This window comes from Salmo trutta, chromosome 2 (assembly GCF_901001165.1).
Source record: "Salmo trutta chromosome 2, fSalTru1.1, whole genome shotgun sequence".
In the NCBI taxonomy this organism is placed as follows: Eukaryota; Metazoa; Chordata; class Actinopteri; order Salmoniformes; family Salmonidae; genus Salmo; species Salmo trutta.
Window position 1 is genome coordinate 7,412,037 of NC_042958.1, and position 23,233 is coordinate 7,435,269.

The following is a 23,233-nucleotide window of genomic DNA, read 5'->3' on the forward strand; positions in this document are numbered from 1 at the left end:
GCCTCCTACACATTGAATGAACGTACAATGTGGTATCACATAGTGGTATCACAGATAGCAAATATTTTTAGATGAATCCCATATACTTTCAGCCTAGTATGCTTCATACTGCTCATAGTTGCCCTTATCAAAATCAAACTACAGATGCACAGAAGTCATGATAGGTTATGGTATCTACTAGTCTCGGTAATTTGTCAGGCCTATTTGTCCTACAGGTAGGCCCATGGCAGTGTGTAATAATTTAGGTAGGCCTACTAGTTTATGCAATAACACTTTTGTTGGATAACCTGCATCGCACCAGCTGGCTCAAGAGAATTTACGGAGCCAATATTGTCATTTTGAGATATCCTTCCGCTGTACTATTTTTTTTCCCAATGACTTTGCATTTATTCAGCTGACTCTGCATGTCCCTTTCGAGCACACACCAAAAGCGGACAACTATTTTCCTCAACATTGATTCTCCACAGGCCGTACGTGCTTACATCCACCACCAGCCACCATTGCTGAAGTATATATGAGGGTTGCCAGGGCGGCTGTTGTGTCTTAGCGGATACAGGAACTTCAGAACTTGCATCACCCGGTAGAGGCGGTTTGGTTGGATGTGAAGGAGGCAGGAGCAGAGATAGGATAGTTGTATGAAATGCTCCTCTTAGTTGTTTCATGTTTTATTGAAAGCGAGTAATTTTAACATAAAATCAGACTCCTCGCGGTCCTTCTATTTGTTTTTAGATTGTCCTGTTTTTATAACCTTTTTCTGAACGGATATAACGAAGATCTAGCTACATCAATAGCCTACTGCTGGATTACTTGACGAAATAAATATACATTTGCGTGTATATATATATATATATCTATATATGCAATCGGTTGGCGATTCGTTTGCATTAAAGTTATCAACCTAAGCATCATCGTCGACTGAGATGCGCAGAACCTAGATTCAGTCAATGTGTATGCCTCCGATAAATTGTTACACGTGTTGCAAAGTGCAAAGTTCTTTCATTAGCCTGTACTGGTCTACCTCACATTGCAGTTCTTCTTCATAGACCAATCAGACATGAGTTGTAGTTGGTGCTAAAGGGCACACGACGCTCTTATTCTCTCTCTATATATATATTTATTTTTTTAGACTTTTATATTTCATTACCCCATTTTTGTATTTTACAAGATGTCGTGCCTTTTGCTTGGACTTATCAGAAGGTGAGTATCTAACATTTTGCCATTTTAAACTCAATTTATACTGAACAAAAATATAAACGCAACATGCAACAATTTCAAAGATTTTACTGAGTTACAGTTCATAATAAGAAAATCATTCAATTGAAATACATTCATTAGGGCCTAATATATGGATTTATAATGATTGGGAATACAGATATGCATCTGTTGGTCACAGATAAAAATGGGCCTCATGATCTCTAAACGGTATTTCTGTGCATTCAAATAGCCATTTTAAAATTCAATTGTGGTCTGCGTTTGGATGTACTGCCAAATTCTCTAAAATGTCATTGGAGGTGGCTTATGGTAGAGAAATGAACATTCAATTCTGTGGCAACAGTGCAGTCCACATGCCAATTGCACATTCCCTCAACTTCTGTGGCATTGTGGTGTTTGACAAACTGCACATTTTAGAGTGGCTTTTATTGTCCCCAGCACAAGGGGCACTTATGTAGTGATCATGCTGTTGATATGCCACACTTGTCAGGTGGATGGATTATCTTGGCAAAGGAGAAATTTGTGCACAGAATTTGAGAAATATGCTTTTTATGTGTATGGCAAATTTCTGTGATTTTTTTAATTTCAGCTCATGAAACATGAAACATGGGACCAACACTTTACGTGTTGCGTTTATATTTTTATTCAGTGTATTTCCTTATTGACCAACCATGGCAGAATATAGTGTAGCCTACTCAGCAAACATTATGGTTTTTCAACATTTTAGAAACTGCAATGGTCGCCTAAAGATGGTATTAAATTAGTTTTCATGAATTGGTAATATCCCTATCGTGGATAGGATACTTTAACCAGTTATATTGCTATCTCACTCAAGATACTGTATGTCTGTTGGCAGAAATCCTAGGCAAACATCCTTCTTATGATAGGGTATATGTTTATGGCGGCAAACTCGGGGAATACACACACCCTGCAATATCAGAGATACATTGTAACCAAATATCAAGGATACATAAACAACAGATTAAATGTCCACAAACTAAGGATTAAATGTCCCTATTGTAGAATGGAAGGTCCTATTGAAGAATTTGTGAAGCACTGAAATGCGAAGAACTGAGCCATTCATCATCTACAACTTGATTGTCAGTTATGAAATAGTGTCAGACATGTAGCACAGCACACACCGACAACTCTGTGTCTTGGTTTGTGTCAGGCAGATTTAGAATTGCACAAATCTGACCAACCATACTTCAAAAGCTGTTTGCCTCTGAGATAGAAAATTACGGAAAGAATTTTACGATCCTGTTATAACAAGTGAGAGACAGGACTGCCCAAAGAGACCTGCTCAATGTCCCTCATTTTGAATCTCTTACGTTCCCCTTCACAACTTTTTCTCTAGGCTTTGGTGACATCACACGGAGACTAAAAAAAGTAAACGTGAGCAGTCTTGCATCTTGTCTTGACAGTCTGGAGAGGATCTATGTCTATGTGTCTGTGCGTTTGTGATTGGTGCGTGAGTGTTGATACACAATCATAGTGGATTATATATATTTTTAGATTGTCAAGAGAGTGCGCTGTCAGGATTTGTGTAGCTGCGTAATTGACATAGGAGTTTTAATGACTTCTGCATGTATATGCATGGTGAATTTATGTATTTCCAGCATGCATGTGCTACATGCATTTCTGCTCAGTTCCTGAAAATTCCTTCTGGACCAAGCTATTAACATTCAATATGGTGGGGGTGACCGTGTGTGGTGCATGGTGATTGGTCTACGTTTTTGTCCTGGTGTAAATGAGACAATGCAAAGCTCAACTGGGACCCAAAGAGAAGGCCACAGGGGTTGAGAAATGATACATTGTTATGGTTATCGTTGTGCTCACATGTTTCTCTCCCTGACTAAGTCAGGATAACACTGTAGCCTGTTCCTTGTTTTACATTCAGTTTCACTGAAATGTCTGTAGGCGCCCCACAATGGTAAAGCAGGGTGCCCTCGTAATTAAATATAGCTTATGTTTGGTGAGCTACATTGCAAAATTACACAGGCAGATTTGTACTCTCGGAAGTTGAACTGTGCTGCTATGGTACTTGTAGTGGGAGCTGGGACTTTTGCCATACCCTTAAATGGAAACATATAGAGCTTATACAGTACATATGAGCTCATGTTACATGTTGAGCACATTCTCCATCCTTTAAAAAAAAAACGTTTTTTCTTCTTTGTAATATTGTGCAGCATGTGTATAGTTTAGATGTTTGCATGACAGAACAAAAGCTCCTGCATTATGCTCAATAGATTTTCAGTGAAGTCTGTTTGTTTTAAGTGGCCTGAAGCATGGCATTCTACACTGAGGAAAAGGTGGAAAGCCTATCCTTTCTCCTCTCCTGGTTCATTATTTTTTGTCTGCTTGCTTGCTCTCTCCCAGTCTGAAGTTTCTCAACACACATTAGGTCGACTGCATGCAGAAATGTGTCACTTATAAGATCTTTAAGATGATTTATCATCACGTAAAGGGTTAAACAGTGTTTTAAATAACACTTGTTCCCTGTGATGTTGGGCAAGAATTGTTCTTGGCAATATGCCATTTTTCCATCAACAACATGTTATCTTCTCAGTTTGCACGTAGGGCACTGGGCAGCCTTTAACCCTTCCTTTAGAAATGGCCGATATGTACACGTTAAGTTGAATGACACCAACGATGCAGCCAGTTGGGACTGGCTGCGTGCTAGCACTTATACCAGGTAGCCTAGTGGTTAGAGCATTGGGCCAGTAACCGAAAGGTTGCTGGATTGAATCTCCGAGCTGACAAGGAAAACAGTGTTTCTGCCCCTGAATAAGGCAGTTAACCCACTGTTCCCCAGTAGGTCGTCATTGTAAATAAGAATTTGTTCTTAACTGACTTGCCTAGTTAAATAAAACAATAATCTTTCAACTAGTTGAAAAGTGTGATTTTTGAATTTTAAGCCAAATAGTCAATGGACCTATAGCCATGAGTTGGAATGTGAGATCAATTGTAAATCAGCTCCTAGAGCCAAAGAGAGCCCAGATCAGTTCCTAGACTGGTCAATAAAATGAGTTTAAAAAAGTTCAATTGAAGAACCATATCATCATTCTGAGCCCTATTTTTTTCTTTTCTTTTTTTGTAAAACCATCGGCCACGTGCCTGGTTTTTCTAGTCAGCTAGTCAGATTGCTCACACGTGTTGTAACTGATTGTGTTCTGCCCTTGTTTATGAACACTGCTGTTAACAAACAACAGAAAGCCCCCCCTACGTGCCCCTGTCATTATAAAGAGCTCTGAGCTGAAGTCTCAGGTTGCACTGCCCTGGACACAGTTTGCATTAGATTGCCCACTTCCTGCTACTTACTTACATTCTTACTTAGCCTGAGGAAGAGCAGCAAAACCAAACCGCTTAGGAAGATGGCTGCTCTGTCAATGGCCTTGCCTCATGAAAGTCATTTGAGTTTTGAAGGTATGGGATATGTCTCACAGACTTTTAAATCATGGGGAACATGTATGGATCATGAAATGCTCTTGTAGAATATGTTCAGAAGTAACACATTCACAGTGCTTGCCTTTGTTTGGGGAAACCCGAAAAAGTGCGATCTGAGAAGTGACAGTACATTAGTCCATTACCCCTATATATTATTAATGTGTGGATTACTCACTAGCACTACTAGTAGGATTATAGTGACACGTTGTCCTCTAGTCTGCTCTCCATAGACTTGCTTTCCTGAAACTGAAGAGGTTGATTGTTTGTCTTGCTACCATTATGCATCTCGCTACCCAGTATTTAAATGTTGTTTGTATTGTTTCCTATTTTGACACCAGATTTAAATTTTATATCCATTTGGGGTATCTTTTTTTTTTTAACGGCAAGTTGCTAAATGATCGTAGTATTGCTCCTCTTACAGCTGATATCAACTATATTATGGTACAGTATGTTTTTGAATACAGTTCCCCTTCCTGTCAGCCTCCGTAACACACCCACTCTTACCTCCCTGTGTCTTGGTACAGACGGAGTGGAGTGGGGACATCCGTGGGGGTCCGCTCCCTAGCCTCGATCCCCTCCCTGCCTCCAGCGGTGGCTGACTTTGTGAAGAGGGCCGTGGATGAGTGCAAGCCTGCCAATGTGCATGTGGTGACGGGGAGCTCAGAGGAGTCTGCTCAAATCCTAGCTGGCCTGGAGAAAGACGGCATGGTGAAGAGGCTACCCAAGTATGAGAACTGGTGAGTGTTGCTGTGATCCCCTACGTACTCTAGCACCGCTGTGAATGGTAGGAATCTGGCTCTGTATGTCACTAAGCAGTAAGATAGTGAGCTAAGGTAATGTAGAGAAGAATATAATACATTAACTATGATTTTTCTGGTTAGTAAAGAATGCGAACGTTGAATATATACGTTATTGAGAGTACTAAGTCTGTCAAACTAAGTAATCTGGCTGACTCTGTTAAATTAATCTACAACACAATATCAGTTTTTTGAGTCACTTTTTCCACTGTGGCCCTGGAGCTCATCAAAAGCCTGTTATTCTCACTCTACCATAAAGAATGATAAGAGAATTAATAGTCTGTTTATGGCCTTTATCTCTGTGCAGCTGGCTGGCACGTACAGACCCCAAGGACGTGGCTCGGGTGGAGAGTAAGACTGTGATCGTCACCAAAAACCAGAGGGACACCATCCCTATCCCTGATGGGGGGGCTAAGAGCCAGCTGGGCAGCTGGATGAGCGAGGGTGACTTCCAGAAGGCCAGACAGGACCGCTTCCCAGGCTGCATGGCAGGTACTGGACTGTACACAACCCTCCTCTCCTTCTGGCCTCTCTGGAGGTTTACACCACCCCGTCTATAGTTCCAGCTGTCTACACTATATGAATAGTCTGTAATGGAGTGTTATTCTTCAGTCAAATTGGGTTCATCACCTTTTTTTATGCCTATTTTTGCCTACCAGAAAACCAGGCTTAAACCTCCCAAATAACTAGCTAAGTTGACAGTGGCAAGTGCCATAGTTGACTGTCAACGTTGAGTCGAGTGTTATAGTGTCATAGTTGACTGTCAACGTTGAGTCAAGTGTTATAGTGTCATAGTTGACTGTCAACGTTGAGTCGAGTGTTATAGTGTCATAGTTGACTGTCAACGTTGAGTCGAGGGTTATAGTGTCATAGTTGACTGTCAACGTTGAGTTGAGGGTTATAGTGTCATAGTTGACTGTCAAAGTTGAGTCGAGTGTTATAGTGTCATAGTTGACTGTCAACGTTGAGTCGAGTGTTATAGTGTCATAGTTGACTGTCAACGTTGAGTCGAGTGTTATAGTGTCATAGTTGACTGTCAACGTTGAGTCGAGTGTTATAGTGTCATAGTGTCATACCACTGAAGTCTAATTAGACAGTGAGAGGGCCAGTAGTCATTAAAAGATAAAATGGTCGAGTTTAGGATTAAAATGTAGAGTTAAATAAATATCTGAAAAGGGTTACATTTTTTGGAGACACCAAGTCTTTTTATCAGCTAACTGAGACTTGTCTAATGAAAAATAATGCCTAACTCTCAATGTTTATTTAAATTAACTTCCTCATTCTTGCTCAGGTCGAACCATGTATGTGATCCCCTTCAGCATGGGCCCGGTGGGCTCTCCGCTGTCTAAGTTTGGCGTGCAGGTGACAGACTCGCCCTACGTGGTGGCCAGTATGGGCATTATGACGCGCATGGGTACCCCCGTCATGGACAAACTGGCACAGGGGGCAGAGTTTGTGCGCTGCCAGCACTCCCTCGGTCGACCCCTCCCACTGAAAGGTACCATTTCACAGAGGCCCTCTCTCGATCTGCTGTCATGCATCACATCCCCTACATAACCAAACACATCCAGCTGTATGCCAGTTACCTCGCTTCATTTATTCTCTCCATTTACTTTACTTCCATTCTATATTCATTCATACCTCCATCACCATTATCCTCCCATGGTCCCCCTCCCATGGTCCCCCTCCCATGGTCCCCCTCCCAGCTCCCCTGGTCAACTCGTGGCCGTGTAACCCAGAGAAGGTGCTCATCTCCCACCTGCCAGACACCAGGCAGATCCTGTCGTTCGGCAGTGGCTACGGAGGCAACTCACTGCTGGGGAAGAAGTGCTTCGCCCTGAGGATCGCCTCGCGCATCGCCAAGGATGAGGGCTGGCTGGCCGAACACATGCTGGTGAGAACGGGGAACTGATAGGGGTGCACTGAATTCCCTTTTTGGAGGGGTTCCAACAGGAATACTGTATCTTAGACAGGAAGAGCAGACAGGAATATCTGTGCTGACCTGCAATATCAGGAGATGGGTTGCCAGATACAGATACAGTCAGTACCTCATACAGTAGCAGGGAGTAGTTAGTTAGTCCCTTGTGATGTTCCTACATTATGGGAGAAACTACTCAATGCAACACCCACCCTCTTTCTCCATCTCTCTCTCTCTCTCCTGTCTCTCTCCTGTCTCTCTCTCTCTCTCCTGTCTCTCTCTCTCTCTCCTGTCTCTCTCTCTCTCCTGTCTCTCTCTCTCTCTCTCTCCTGTCTCTCTCTCTCTCTCTCTCTCCTGTCTCTCTCTCTCTCTCTCTCTCTCTCTCTCTCCTGTCTCTCCTGTCTCTCTCTCTCTCTCCTGTCTCTCTCTCCTGTCTCTCCTGTCTCTCTCTCTCCTGTCTCTCTCTCTCTCTCTCTCTCTCTCCTGTCTCTCTCTCTCTCTCCTGTCTCTCTCTCCTGTCTCTCTCTCCTGTCTCTCCTCTCTCTCTCTCTCTCCTGTCTCTCTCTCTCTCTCTGTCTTCTCTCTCTCTCTCTGTCTCTCCTGTCTCTCTCCTCTCTCTCTCTCTCTCTCTCTCCTGTCTCTCTCTCTCCTGTCTCTCTCTCTCCTGTCTCTCTCTCCTGTCTCTCCTGTCTCTCTCTCTCTCTCTCTCCTGTCTCTCTCTCTCCTGTCTCTATCTCTCTCTCTCTCTCTCCTGTCTCTCTCTCTCCTGTCTCTCTCTCTCTCTCCTGTCTTTCTCTCTCCTGTCTCTCTCTCTCCTGTCTCTCTTCTCCTGTCTCTCTCTCTCTCCTGTCTCTCTCTCTCCTGTCTCTCCTGTCTCTCTCTCTCTCCTGTCTCTCTCTCTCTCCTGTCTGTCTCTCTCTCCTGTCTTCTCTCTCTCCTGTCTCTCTCTCTCCTGTCTCTCTCTCTCTCCTGTCTCTCTCTCTCTCTCCTGTCTCTCTCTCTCTCTCTCCTGTCTCTCTCTCTCTCTCCTGTCTCTCTCTCTCTCCTGTCTTTCTCCTGTCTCTCTCTCTCCTGTCTCTCTTGTCTCTCTCTCTCCTGTCTCTCTCTCTCTCCTGTCTCTCTCTCTCTCTCTCCTGTCTCTCCTGTCTCTCTCTCTCTCTCCTGTCTCTCCTGTCTCTCTCTCTCTCTCTTCTGTCACTCCTCCCCCACCAGATCCTGGGCATCACCAATCCTCAGGGAGTGAAGCGCTACGTGGCGGCAGCATTTCCCAGTGCCTGTGGGAAAACGAACCTGGCCATGATGAAGCCTGCGCTGCCTGGCTGGACTGTGGAGTGTGTAGGAGACGACATCGCCTGGATGAAGTTCGACAGTCAGGGTGAGGGGAGGGATACACACTCAACACACACTGACTAGTAAAGACTCGACCCATAACATACTAGTAAAGACTCCACCCCTAACATACTAGTAAAGACTCCACCCCTAACATACTAGTAAAGACTCGACCCCTAACATACTAGTAAAGACTCGACCCCTAACATACTAGTAAAGACTCGACCCCTAACATACTAGTAAAGACTCGACCCCTAACATACTAGTAAAGACTCGACCCCTAACATACTAGTAAAGATTCGACCCGTAACATACTAGTAAAGATTCGACCCGTAACATACTAGTAAAGACTCCACCCGTAACATACTAGTAAAGACTCCACCCGTAACATACTAGTAAAGACTCCACCCGTAACATACTAGTAAAGACTCGACCCCTAACATACTAGTAAAGACTCGACCCCTAACATACTAGTAAAGACTCGACCCCTAACATACTAGTAAAGACTCGACCCCTAACATACTAGTAAAGACTCGACCCCTAACATACTAGTAAAGACTCGACCCCTAACATACGACCCCTAACATACTAGTAAAGACTCGACCCGTAACATACTAGTAAAGACTCCACCCGTAACATACTAGTAAAGACTCCACCCGTAACATACTAGTAAAGACTCGACCCCTAACATACTAGTAAAGAGTCGACCCGTAACATACTAGTAAAGACTCGACCCCTAACATACTAGTAAAGACTCGACCCCTAACATACTAGTAAAGACTCGACCCCTAACATACTAGTAAAGACTCGACCCCTAACATACTAGTAAAGACTCGACCCCTAACATACTAGTAAAGATTCGACCCGTAACATACTAGTAAAGACTCCACCCGTAACATACTAGTAAAGACTCCACCCGTAACATACTAGTAAAGACTCGACCCCTAACATACTAGTAAAGACTCCACCCGTAACATACTAGTAAAGACTCGACCCCTAACATACTAGTAAAGACTCGACCCCTAACATACTAGTAAAGATTCGACCCGTAACATACTAGTAAAGACTCGACCCCTAACATACTAGTAAAGACTCGACCCCTAACATACTAGTAAAGACTCGACCCCTAACATACTAGTAAAGATTCGACCCGTAACATACTAGTAAAGACTCCACCCGTAACATACTAGTAAAGACTCGACCCCTAACATACTAGTAAAGACTCCACCCGTAACATACTAGTAAAGACTCGACCCCTAACATACTCAAGCTTTGAATTTACTGTCAGGCTATTCATTTCATGGTCAGACATTTTGTACAACCCATTGAAACTATAACCATCAACTCCCTCCTGTTGTAGAGTTCATTGTGCTTCCTTCAGGAAACAAATCCATACATGCATCTCTGTCACTCACTGCCCTTGTCACTTTGTTCTCAGGTAAACTCAGGGCAATCAACCCAGAGAACGGCTTCTTCGGTGTGGCTCCCGGCACGTCCCTGAAGACCAACCCTCATGCCATGGCGACCATCGCCAAAAACACTGTGTTCACCAATGTGGGCGAGACCAGCGACGGAGGGGTGTGGTGGGAGGGACTGGACCCCCCTGCCGCTGGGGTCTCCCTGACCGACTGGCACGGCAAATCCTGGAAAGCAGGTAGAGTTGAGTCACTGTAGTGCAGTGGGACCCAGCCTGTAGTTGGTCCTGTGGTCCTTTTCATTATATATTTGTTTTAATACAAATAAAATATATCTTGGGGATATTAATGGTATTATAAGCAATTTTACATTACTTTTCACAATGCAAATTCTTTATTATCATAGTAGTAGTAGTAATAATAATAATAAGCCCTTTAAGCTGGAATCTTTAAATGAAACAATGTTTTGGTAAAAAGCTGAGTGATGGACCTGGAGAAATGTAACCACTCTCAAATTCAAAGCAAGAGCTATGTATGCAAGGACTGTCCATCAAATATATAAAATCATAGTTTTAACCTTGTGTTGAGGCTATATACAGTGTTTGTTTACATTTAGTTTGTTTACAAACATTGGACAAGCTTCTACTGTATTTTGGGTTCTGATACACCCAGTGGAATGTCACGGCCCTGACCGGCTGTGGGGAAAACAACCTGCGGTTACCTAAGTTACCCCATTGGCTCACAGCAAATACTTGACCTTGTTTAAATGCAGTTTTTTTTGTTATCTGCTTGTTTTAGTCAATTACAAAACTACATTTAAGAGAAGTACAAGATGACTTTTCAACATTGCTTGCTCCTGAGCATTCTCACTACTTAGAATAATGTAATCTTGACTGTAGGGCTTCCTTCATGCCCCTTTTCATGAGGTACTAGCAGCCACGTGAGTGGAACATAGACAAGACCAACAACACAAACAGACTATACAGCTAGTGGGTGGAACATAGACAAGACCAACAACACAAACAGACTATACAGCTAGTGGGTGGAACATAGACAAGACCAACAACACAAACAGACTATACAGCTAGTGGGTGGAACATAGACAAGACCAACAACACAAACAGACTATACAGCTAGTGAGTGGAGTTACAAATCGACTAAAACAAGTGAAATGTCTTAAAGTGATAATGTTTCCCACACCCATAGCAACGTGTAGTCTACTTGGACATTGGCTCCCCACATTTCCCACGCCGAATAACCTGTAGCCACAGGACTCTTCTCGCAGGCTTTATTTCCCTACGTGGGAGCATTGCGAACCGTAGATCAGGATTTTTTGACCTGGTTTTGTGTACATTGAACAATAAAGTTGGCTCTTTTACAATGGGGGTCAATGGGAAATAATGTTTGTTTTTCCCCAATTTGTGGGTTTAGTCGAGGGAGATTTACTTCTTAAGACGTGAATATCGACTTGGAGTATGGGGTACGACAGTTGAACGAAGCTCATGAGGATTATATTCTTCAAGAATCACTGGGTATATATCATTCATATAGATGTAGCAACTAAGGATTCCAGCATTCATTTGTTACATTCACTGCTAAAATGGACCAAATTTGACTACTGAGAAATTTGGTGTAAAAAAGAAAATATATATCTGCAACTCCGCAAATGGTGGTCCTTGAGCTTTTGACTGTGATTTGGTGGTCCTCCGAACCGGAAGTGCTGGGAACCTCTGCTGTAGTCGTAATAGTGACACCTGGTGACACAGCATGATACTATCCTTTTGTTGTCACTGCTTTGAGAAAATACTGCAACACTTTAGTACTGCTGTCTCTTTGTAAATCACTACAAAGCATTTATCCATGAATCTATTAGTGTTACATTATAATGTAATCATGTTTCTAAGTGATTTATATGTATACAATCAAATCAAAATGTAATATAAATGTTAATGTTCTAATACTATTCATTTCTAACAGTAATAATATTTTCCAATCATATTCACCCTCTTTCTCTTCCTCACAGGAGACTCTGGCCCGTGTGCTCATCCCAACTCCAGGTTCTGTACCCCGGCGGCCCAGTGCCCCATCATCGACCCCCAGTGGGAGAGTGACGAGGGTGTGCCCATCGATGCCATTATCTTTGGGGGTAGGAGGCCAGAGGGTGAGTGGCCTCTACTGATCCAATGACTAAAACATTGGTTTAGTAGCTCATCTAAGATTACCACTATATATTTTCATACTAGCATCTAGTGTTTTAAATTATACAGTTTGGTTAATGTAACGAGAACAATACAAATGATTCCCTATGATGACTGATGTGACATTTTTATCCAATGTGTCACTTTGGGACATTGTTACACTGTTCTGCTCTGACCTCTGTTTCCCAGGAGTCCCTCTGGTGTACGAGTCGTTTAACTGGCGCCACGGTGTGTTTGTAGGAGCCTCTATGAGGTCTGAGGCCACAGCAGCTGCTGAGTACAAAGGTACAGTACTTCATTAACCACATTAAAGAGCTTGTCATAGAATTAAATCAAAGTTAATTCAATAATTTAATTAATGTTTCGGGCTCCCGAAACAGCGGTCAATGACACTGCATCTCAGTGCTAGAGGAGTCAGTACAGACACCCTGGTTCGAATCCAGGCTGTATCATAACCGGCCATGATTGGGAGTCCCATAGGGCGGTGCACAATTGGTCCAGCGTCGTCCGGGTTTGGCCAATGTAGGCCGTCATTGTAAATAAGAATTTGTTCTAAACTGACTTGTCTAGTTAAATAAAAACCAGATGTAACATTTAAGTGGATAGCAGCTGTCTATAGAGTAGACAGTAAAAACCTCTAAGGTTATTATCACCTGATATGATGGTATACTGTTTTCCCTGATTCCTCAATGACCTTTTTGAATAAAATGTTGTTGTTTTTTTCTCTCCAGGCAAGGTTATCATGCACGACCCCTTCGCCATGCGCCCCTTCTTCGGCTACAATTTCGGTGACTACCTGGCCCACTGGCTGAGCATGGAGACCCGCAAGGGCGCCACCCACCTGCCCAAGATCTTCCATGTCAACTGGTTCCGGAAGGACCCCGCGTCAGGCTCCTTCCTCTGGCCGGGTTTCGGCGACAACGCCCGCGTTCTGGAGTGGATCTTCAAGCGCTGCAGCCGCGAGAGGGAGGACGAGGCGGCCAAGAAGAGCATGGTGGGCTGGGTGCCACTGGAGGGAGCCATCAACCTGCAGGGACTGGGCAGCAAGGTGGACATGGGTGCCCTCTTCGACCTGCCCAAGGCCTTCTGGGAGAAGGAGACTCAGGAGCTGAGGGCGTACTTTACACAGCAGGTGGGAGCTGACCTCCCCCATCAGGTGGAGGGAGAGCTGAAGGCTCTGGAGCACAGGATCAGGAATTGAGAGGCGGAGGGACCAGATGATTCAGAGAGTGAAGAAAGTATTGACTATTGGACATTACACTACACTGATGCTGCAATATTGTGGGACGGACAAAAAATTACTAACAAGCTAATTTCAGTTTTGTGGAAACTGCTTTGCTTATATGTGGGTAGATGTAAACCAAAGTTTCTAAATTGTAAGAAAATACAATGAGATGATGCAACTGCATCACTGACGAATGCAGTTCATGCTACCACACACTGTCAGTGGCTATATCAGTAGGTTTTAGGTGATGGAGCAGAATCAGTGTTAAGCAGTACCTTACTGACATCTTGCAATGAAGTATAAAGGCATTGGATGTTTACAAGCTTTAGCCCAAAGAATCATATCTAATCAGGACAAGCTTAAATATCCATATTCATTTAAACATTTTTAAACAATGTTAACACCTCAATATATTTGTATTTGCTCGCTAGTCCCTGGGATTACTAAATGGCCATTGGCTTGGAGCGTGATGAGGAAATCTGGTTGGCTCAGGGGGAAAGATTCATTAGCATTTTCTGTCACTTTTGTATTGTTTCCAATAAAAATGATTATGCTCTAATGTTTACACATGAGATGTGTAACGTGTTGGACCAATAACACTGAGATTTAATGTGAAGGTTTTTATTACAGTGCAATTAATAAACAACCTCAAATTCAGCCTCAATTGTGTCTGTTGATCAACACTAACTGACAACTCCCCAAAATATATAAATAAAAAAATCATAAGTAATGGTAATATTTAAGATTAATAAAGTTCAGATTCACTTTAGAGCGATTCATATAATGTTCAGCATATTTATATATTTGACCTGTCTGTAACATGATTTCCAGTGTGCTGTTTGTAACACTTGGGTTGATGGTCACTAGACTCAATGCTGTATGTTGTGGATTATTAATCAAATTCAATCAAATGTATTTATAAATCCCTTCTTACATCAGCTGACGACGCAAAGTGCTGTACAGAAACCCGGTGTAGAAGCACGGTGGCTAGGAAAAACTCCCTAGAAAGGCCAGAACCTAGGAAGAAACCTAGAGAGGAACCAGGCTATGAGGGGTGGCCAGTCCTCTTCTGGCTGTGCCGGGTGGAGATGTTCAAATGTTCATAGATGACCTGCAGGGTCAAATAACAATCACAGTGGTTGTAGAGGATGCAACAGGTCAGTACTTCAGGAGTAAATGTCAGTTGGCTTTTCATAGCCGATCATTCAGAGTATCTCTAAACTCCTAACTGTTGAGAGGGATTGACGCCAGACTGGAGGTACAAGGACCGAGGACACTGATTATTATTGTATTCTGTGGAACACTGATTCTGGAGTAGCTGACAAAGCCACTGCCTTTTATTTTGACTTCCTACAAGCCTCTCAGGATGGTGTTTACAGAACATTTGTTGGTCTGATTAGGATATAAAGGGTCTGTCTCCAAGAGACTGGTGTTTATAGAACATTTGTTGGTCTGATTAGGATATAAAGGGCCTGTCTCCATGAGACTGGTGTTTACAGAACATTTGTTGGTCTGATTAGGATATAAAGGGCCTGTCTCCATGAGGCTGGTGTTTACAGAACATTTGTTGGTCTAATTAGGATATAAAGGGTCTGTCTCCAAGAGACTGGTGTTTACAGAACATTTGTTGGTCTGATAAAGAAATAAAGCGACTGTCTCCAAGAGGCCAGTAAGACATTGTCTCTGCTTCTATGCTGGATGTTGTCTCCCTGTTGCAACTTGTATTAAACCTTGTTTATTTATGATTAACTTTATAAACGACTTTTCTTTTGTTCATAGACGCGCAAATATCATACCCCCAAGACATGTTAACCTCTCACCATTGCAATGACAGGGGAGAATATGGTACAGGTTAGTCGAGGTAATTGAGGTAATATGTACATGTAGGCAGGGGTTTCTGACCTCCCTATAGGCTGTCTCATTTTTGTTGGTGATCAGGCCTACCACTGTTGTGTCGTCGGCCAACTTAATGATGGTGTTGGAGCCGCGCAGTCATGGGTGAACAAGGAGCACAGGAGGGGACTAAGCACGGACCCCTGAGGGACCCTCGTGCTGAGTATCAGAAAGGCAGATGTGTTTTTGCCTAACCTTACCACCTGGTGTGCGGCTCATCAGGAAGTCCAGGATCCAGTTGCAGAGGGAGGTGTTTAGTCACAGGGTCCTTAGCTTAGTGATGAGCTTTGAGGGCACTACGATATTGAACGCTGAGCTGTAGTCAATGAACAGCATTCTCACGTAGGTGTTCCTGTTGTCCAAGTAGGAAAGGGCATTTTTGAGTGAAATTGGAGGGGATCTAGTGTTTCTGGGATGATGGTGTTGTTGTGAGCCATGACCAGCCTGGCTACAGACATGAGTGCTACGGGTCGGTAGTCATTTAGGCAGGTTACCTTGGTGTTCTTGGGCACAGGGAAAACAGTGGTCTGCTTGAAACATGTAGGTATTACAGACTCGGCCAGGGACAGGTTGAAAATGTCAGTGAAGACACTTGCCAGTTGGTCAGCGTATGCTCGGAGTACACATCCTGATAATTCGTCTGGCCCTGCGGCCTTGTCAATGTTGACCTGTTTAAAGGTCTTACTCACATCGGCTACGGCGAGCGTGATCACACAATCACCCTGATCAGCTGGTGCTCTCAAGCATGCATCAGTGTTTCTTGCCTCAAAGCACGCATAGAAGTCATTTAGCTCATCCGGTATGCTTGTGTGAGCTCGCCGCTGGGCTTCCCTTTGTAGTCTGTAATAGTTTGCAAGCCCTGCCTCATTTGACGAGCGCTGGAGCCGGTGGAGTAGGATTCAATCTTAGTCCTGTATTTACGCTTTGCCTGTTTGATGGTTCGTCTGAGGGCATAGCGAAAACAGTCCTATAGCTTAGCATCTGCGTCATCTGACCACTTCCGTATTGAGCGAGTCACTTGTACTTCCTGCTTTAGTTTTTGCTTGTAAGCATGAATCAGGAGGATAGAATTCTGGTCAGATTTGCCAAATGGAGGGTGAGGGAGAGCTTTGTACGCATCTCTGTGTGTGGTGTAAAGGTGGTCTAGAGCTTTTTCCCTTCTGGTTGCACGTGTATCATGCTGGTGGAATGAGGTAAAACGGATTTAAGTTTCCCTGCATTGAAGTCCCTGGCCTCTTGGAGCGCTACCTCTGGATGAGCATTTTCTTGTTTGCTTATGGCTTTATACAGCTCGCTGAGTGCAATCTTAGTTCCAGCATCGGATCGTGGTGGTAAATAGACAGTTACGAAAAGTATAGATGAAAACACTCTTGGTAAATAGTGTGGTCTACAGCTTGAGATACTCTACCTCAGGTGAGCAGAACCTTGAGACTTCCTTAATATTTTATTGTGCGCACCAGCTGTTAAATATACACAGACCGCCATCCCTTATCTTACCGGAGGCAGCTGTTCTGTCTTGCCGATGGACTGAAAACCCAGCCAACTGTATATTATCATGTCGTCGTTCAGCCACAACTCTATGAAACGTAAGTACAGTTTTTAATGACCTGTTAGTGGGATAGTCTTGTACGGAGCTCATCCAGTTTATTCTCCAGTGATTGTATGTTGGCCAATAGAACATATGGTAGAGGCGGGTTACCCACTCGGCGATGAATTTACAAAAGGAACCCCGATTTTTTTTAACCCAGCTCGCCCTGCTGCCTTCATAAATTCAACCGGCCAACCGACCCACTTTGTCCTTACCTCTAAACCTGTGCCCCTCAGGTTTATCCACTACCGTATCCAGGCGTCTTCTGGCCTTTCACGGTGCCTGCTGCTACAGGCTTAACTTAACTTTGTGAGCAACCGCTCTTCACTTTCATTCGCCTTCCATTTGGCCCTTCTGACTATCCACACCCCATCCTGGTATGGGAAGTGTTATCTCAAGGCCCCAGCTCTTAGGGTGGGATGACCCTGTTCCCTGTAGTCATCCCCTTTAACCCTGTTATCGTAAGCTCAGTTGCACTAAGCAACCCAACCTATCCATTGGCTCTCTCTCCCAATCGAAGTTGGGGATCCGCTCCTTACACCATGATTCGACATTGCCGCCACCTCCCCAGCACTCTGTGGAGGTACTTCAACCGTCATGGCGCTCCATGGGCCAAGTCCATGGATCTCCTAGCTCGGCTAGGGTTGTTTTTGATTGTGAAGTCTGGGAATCTGGTTTGGTCTCGGGTGTCATACGGGGTCGACAGTGAGAGTGCCACTAGCTCATAGTAGGCACTCCCCGATATGCACATATCGGGCCTAGGGATGATCACTCGCTCTCGTCATCCGAGTTCACCGTCTCTCCCTCCGCCCTGTAGAAGTCCCTAAGAACATCTAAGGAGTACAGGAGCGCCCTCCTGCTAAACAGCTTTTCCAGCTGTCTGCTCCTACCACCATTTACACCCAAGGCATGTAACAGCCAGCTGTTGCCCGCCATCCACTTGCCTCGAGGTCCCAATGGAAAGCCAAACACTTTGACTTTCTTCACTTTCAGGGCAGTCATAACGAACGGTACAACTGGGGTGTAACGAGCAACTTTCTCGGCAGCTGCGACCATGAGCATATCATAGTCCATCTCGTAACGCACAGTAGCATCTACCACTAGAGCGATACCATTTTTCATGAACACCAGGTCTGGGCGCCGCAGTGCCCCGGCACGGGTCCTACAGCACATTTCCCTGATGACTTTCCATTCGGCGCGTTTGGCTTCATTTGCTAACAGCTCGCACAGCTTATGATGCCGCTTAATACGACTCTCTTTCACTGCGGGACACTGTCCGAGAATGTGTGAGCAAGTTTCGTTCTCAGACAGACAGTGCCGACAGTCTTTCGATAGACCTGTCCTTCCTCTTGACAACGCTTCGCTCTTTGAATCCCCATCCTCCTCTTTACCCTTCTTGTTTGCTGTCATCTCCCCCTCCTTCTCTCGACAGTAGTGAGCAACGTGTCTATGTCTTTTGTGTTGGGTAAGTCCTCTCGATGTAGTAAAGCTCTCTGGACAGTGTCCACAACGGTGAGTCCTGCCCATATCCACTCGGGTCACTACCACTCCCTTGCACTTAGGGACATGGCAGGCGATGGAGTGGCTATTACCACTGGACCTACCACACTTCTGACATTTGTACACCACCGGGACCGCTGAGTGAACCTTCGTAAAGTGCCTCACTGCCTTCCCAACGGTCTCAAGTGGCCTTCCACATTGCCCACATCTCAAATCTCGGACGGGGAGTGATACCAGCAGGGTGTTTATTGTGGCTTTTTCCACCGAGCAACTGGCTGAGGCCTCTCCCATCGCTTGAACTGGTTGTGGTGGCAGCACGACCTCACTACCCCCATCCCTCGATGCTAGGGTAGGTGTCTTTGATTCGCCGACACACTGAGGGGCCATCAAGCTCGCGTCCTCTCTCGCTTCCGGGGCTTCGAGAGGATCTGAGTTCTAGGCATGAGATTTATCCTGGAAGGATACGTTTTCGCAAGTTCCTCTCTTGCGAGGAGGAGAATTCTCCCCCTTCGGGCCGGACATCCACGCCCTTCTGCGTTTCAAGCAATGCTTGATATTGCAGTTCCATTTTCCACATTCGCTTTTCTCAACTGGCATCTTATCGCTCATTTGTTCGCTCATTTTTCGCACCACCAGGTTTCGCTTTCCACAATCATGCCCCTGGCGTAGCATGTGTGAGTCCATGGTTGATCCCCCCAGTTTGGACACTCTGGGCTTCGCACTTAATCTTAAACATATCCCTGGTCTTCAAGTGGCTAGGATTCGGACAAGTAGTCACTTGCACCCCGTCAATTCCTTTAGTTACCAACCCTTGGTACGTGTGTTCGGATTCCCCAGGAGTCCACACGGAGGGTCTGAATAGTCTCCATAGAGAGCCTCATTCTTATCCTCCAGTCCTGTCCCCCAAGAGACCCCCACACACGCACCACAGGTGTTGCATGAGGAGGGGTTGGAGGAACCCTACTAGAGGGCTCCTCCCTTACCTCCCCGCAGCGGCCTGTCGGGAACATCTCGATCCACCCCTGCTAGGCATCACATGAAGAGGGTTTGGGGAGACCCTACTAGAAGGTCTAGTAGGGTCTACCTCTCCACCCTATCCCATCAGGAGCGTCTCTTCGAACCTGCCCATCTCCGACTGTTTCTCATTCAGAGACGTAGGAACCCCTAGAGTCCGGGGTTAACGATTCCTTAACCTGTCTGGGCAAGGTGGGACGTTTGCATCCCACCCTAGTCAACAGCCAGTGGAATCGCGTCGCGTGAAATACAAAACCTCATAAATGCTATAACTTCAATTTCTCAAACATATGACTATTTTACACCATTTTATAGATACACCTCTCCTGAATCGAACCACGTTGTCCGATTTCAAAAAGGCTTTACAGCAAAAGCAAAACATTAGATTATGTTCGGAGAGTACCCTGCCAAAAAAAATCACACTGCCATTTTCAAAGCAACTAGATGCATCACAAATACCCAAAACACAGCTAAATGCAGCACTAACCTTTGACAATCTTCATCAGATGACACTCCTAGGACATCCTGTTACACAATACATGCATTTTTGGTTCGATAAAGTTCATATTTATATATAAAAACAGCATTTTACATCGGCGCGTGACGTTCAGAAAATATTTTCCCTCAAATGCTTCCAGTGAATCAGCGCTACAATTTACAAAATTACTATTCGAAAACAATGTTAAAATGTAATATTGTCATTCAAAGAATTATAGATTAACATCTCGTGAATGCAACCGCATTGCCAGATTTAAAAATAACTTTACTGGGAAATCACACTTTGCAATAAACGACGTGGTATGCTCAGAAAAATAGGCTAGGCGATACATGTTAGCGCCATCTTGGAACCATCTAAAATCAAATATACTATTGTAAATATTCCCTTACCTTTGATTATCTTCATCAGAAGGCACTTCCAGGAATCCCAGGTCCACAACAAATGTAGTTTTGTTCGAAAAAGTTAATAATTTATGTCCCAATAGTTCCTTCTTGTTAGCGCGTTCCGAAGGCTACTCATAATGTACTGAAGCGTGCGGGACTTGTCGTCACGAATGTGCAAAAAATATATATTTACGTTCGTTCAAACATGTCAAACGTTGTATAACGTAAATCTTTAGGGCCTTTTTCAACCAGAGCTTTAATAATATTCAAGGCGGACGATTGCATTGTCTTACTAAACGTTTCGGAACAAAAGGGTTCCCATGGGCGCCCGCGTCATAGTAGTAATGGCCCTCCCCCTGTGACCAAATTCCCAAGCCTCTCTTTGGGTCAGTTTCTACCATGGAAGACTCAAACCACTTTGTAAAGACTGTTGACATCTAGTGGAAGCCTTAGGAAGTGCTAAATGATTAATAAGTCCCTGTGTGTTTCAATGGCAAAGGTTTGAAGTGATTCCACACATCAGATTTCCATTTCCTGTTAGGATTTTTCTCAGGGTTTTGACTGCCATATGAGTTCTGTTATACTCACAGACACCATTCAAACAGTTTTAGAAACGTTAGAGTGTTTTCTATCCAAATCTATATGCATATTCTAGTTACTGGGCAGGAGTAGTAACCAGATTAAATTGGGTACGTTTTTTATCCGGCCGTGCAAATACTGCCCCCTATCCCCAACAGTTAAGAGAGTCAAAGTTACTCCCGCCGTTTACCCCAATATCTGCCCCCCCCCGTGAATGACAGGGATTTGGGCCTAATCTCGAAAAAGCAGTATATCCTTCACTCCGGACTCATTAAAGAAAAAATCTTTGTCCAATTCAAAGTGAGTAATCGCTGTTCTGATATCAAAAAGCTATTTTCGGTCATAAGAGATGGTAGGAGCAACATTATGTATAAAATAAGTTACAAACAATGCGAATAAACACACAAAATAGCACAGTTGGTTAAGAGCCTGTAAAACGGCGGCCACCCCCTCCGGCGCCATCATCCAGGTGAAAGCTATGATCCCTTATTGATGTCACTTGTTAAATCCCCTTCAATCAGTGTAGATGAAGGGAGGAGACAGGTTAAAGAAGGCTTTTTAAGCATTGAGACAATTGAGACATGGATTGTGTATGTGTGCCATTTAGATGGTGACTGGCAAGACAAAAAATGTAAATGCCTTGGTACGAGGTGTGGTAGTAGGTGTTCCTAATGTTTGGGGTACTCAGTGCCTTCAGAAAGTACTCATACCCCGTGACTGATTCCACATTTTGTTGTGTTAATGCCTGAATAAAAAAAATGATTAAAAACATTTGTTTTCTCATCCATTTACACACAATAACCCATAAAAACAAAGTGAAAATATGTTTTTAGAAATGTTTGCATATTATTGAAAATGAAATACAGAAATATCTCATTTACATAAGAATTCACACCCCTGAGTCAATGCATGTTAGAATAACCACTGGCAGCGATTACAGCTGTGAGTCTTTCTGGGTGAGTCTATAAGAGCTTTGCACACCTGGAATGTACAATATTTGCACATTATTCTTAAAAAAATTAATCAAGCTCTTTCAAATTGGTTGTTGATCAGCAAGCAACTCTGGTGTATATTTGGCTTTTTGTTTTAGGTTATTGTCCTGCTGAAAGGGGAATTTGTGTCCCAGTGTCTTTTGAAAATCAGACTGAACCAGGTTTTTCGCTAGAGTTTTGCCTGTGCTTAGCTCTATTCCATTTATTTTTATCCTAAAACACTTGATGACAAGCATACCCATAACATATTGCAGCCATCACCATGCTTGAAAATATGAAGAGTGTACTCAGTGATATGTTGTGTTGGACATAGAGTGAATTTCTTTGCCAAATGTTTTGCAGTTTTACTTTAGTGCCTTATTGCAAACAGAATGCATGTTTTGGAATATGTTTATTCTGTATTCTTTTCAATCTGTCATTTAGGTTTGTATTGTGGGGTAAGTAAAAATGTTGTTGATCCATCCTCAGTTTTCTCCAATCACAGCCGTTAAACTCTGTAACTGTTTTAAAGTCACCACTGGCCTTTTGGTGAAACCAGTGGAGGCTGCTGAGGGGAGATCGTCTCATAATAATGTCTGGAACAGAGCAAATGGAATGGAATCAAACACATGGAAACCATGTGTTTAATTACCACAGGTCCATTCTCTCCAATTAATGTGCCAACAACCTCCTGTGGGTGAAATCCCTGAGCGGTTACTTACCTCTCCGGCGACGGAGTTAGGAAGGACGCCTGTATCTTTGTTGTGATTGGAGGTATTGATAAACCATCCAAAGTGTAATTAATAACTTCACCATGTTCAAAGGGACATTCAATGTCAGATTTCTCTTCTTTTTACCCATCTACCAACAGGTGGCCTTCTTTGTGAGGCATTGGAAAAGCTCCCTGTCTTTGTGGTTGTATCTGTTTGAAATTCGCTGCTTGACTGAGAAACCTTACAGATAATTGTATGTGTGGGGTACAGAGATGAGGTAGTCATTCCAAACTCATGTTTAACACTAGCATTGCACACAGAGTGAATCCATGCAACTCATGTGACTAGATAAGCAAATCTTTACTCCTGAACTTATTTAGGCTTGCCATGGAAAGGTGTTGAATACATATTGAGTTGAGACATTTCAGCTTTTTACGTTTATGTCTAAAAACATAATTCCACATTGTGTGTTGACCAGTGACACAAAATCTCAATGTAATCCATTTTAATGAGGTATGTAAAATGTTGGACCAATAAGACCAATAGATTGCA

At 43.7% G+C, this 23,233-nt stretch overlaps 1 protein-coding gene across 2 annotated transcripts; it reads left to right on the forward strand.

The window, feature by feature from the left end:
• The first annotated feature begins 473 nt into the window (after nt 1-473).
• On the forward strand, nt 474-14,198 carry LOC115149607 (phosphoenolpyruvate carboxykinase [GTP], mitochondrial). Of its 2 annotated transcripts, XM_029692563.1 has the most exons (10): nt 474-1,197; nt 5,184-5,396; nt 5,764-5,948; nt 6,748-6,954; nt 7,163-7,350; nt 8,587-8,749; nt 10,142-10,357; nt 12,142-12,279; nt 12,506-12,601; nt 13,048-13,517. In XM_029692563.1, exons 1-10 carry the CDS (start codon nt 1,166-1,168, stop codon nt 13,515-13,517), a joined length of 1,908 nt encoding a protein of 635 aa, XP_029548423.1. In that variant the 5' UTR covers nt 474-1,165. The 2 variants fall into 2 exon arrangements, with proteins under 2 accessions (XP_029548423.1, XP_029548430.1); XM_029692570.1 differs by lacking the exon at nt 474-1,197 and having other exon boundaries at nt 13,048-14,198.
• The last annotated feature ends 9,035 nt before the right edge of the window (nt 14,199-23,233 follow it).

Coding starts and splice junctions, on each gene's coding strand:
- LOC115149607 (XM_029692563.1), top strand. CDS start 1,166: ATGTCGTGCCTTTTGCTTGGACTTATCAGAAG. Junction 5,397..5,763: donor CTACCCAAGTATGAGAACTG/GTGAGTGTTGCT, acceptor ATCTCTGTGCAG/CTGGCTGGCACGTACAGACC. Junction 6,955..7,162: donor TCGACCCCTCCCACTGAAAG/GTACCATTTCAC, acceptor TCCCCCTCCCAG/CTCCCCTGGTCAACTCGTGG.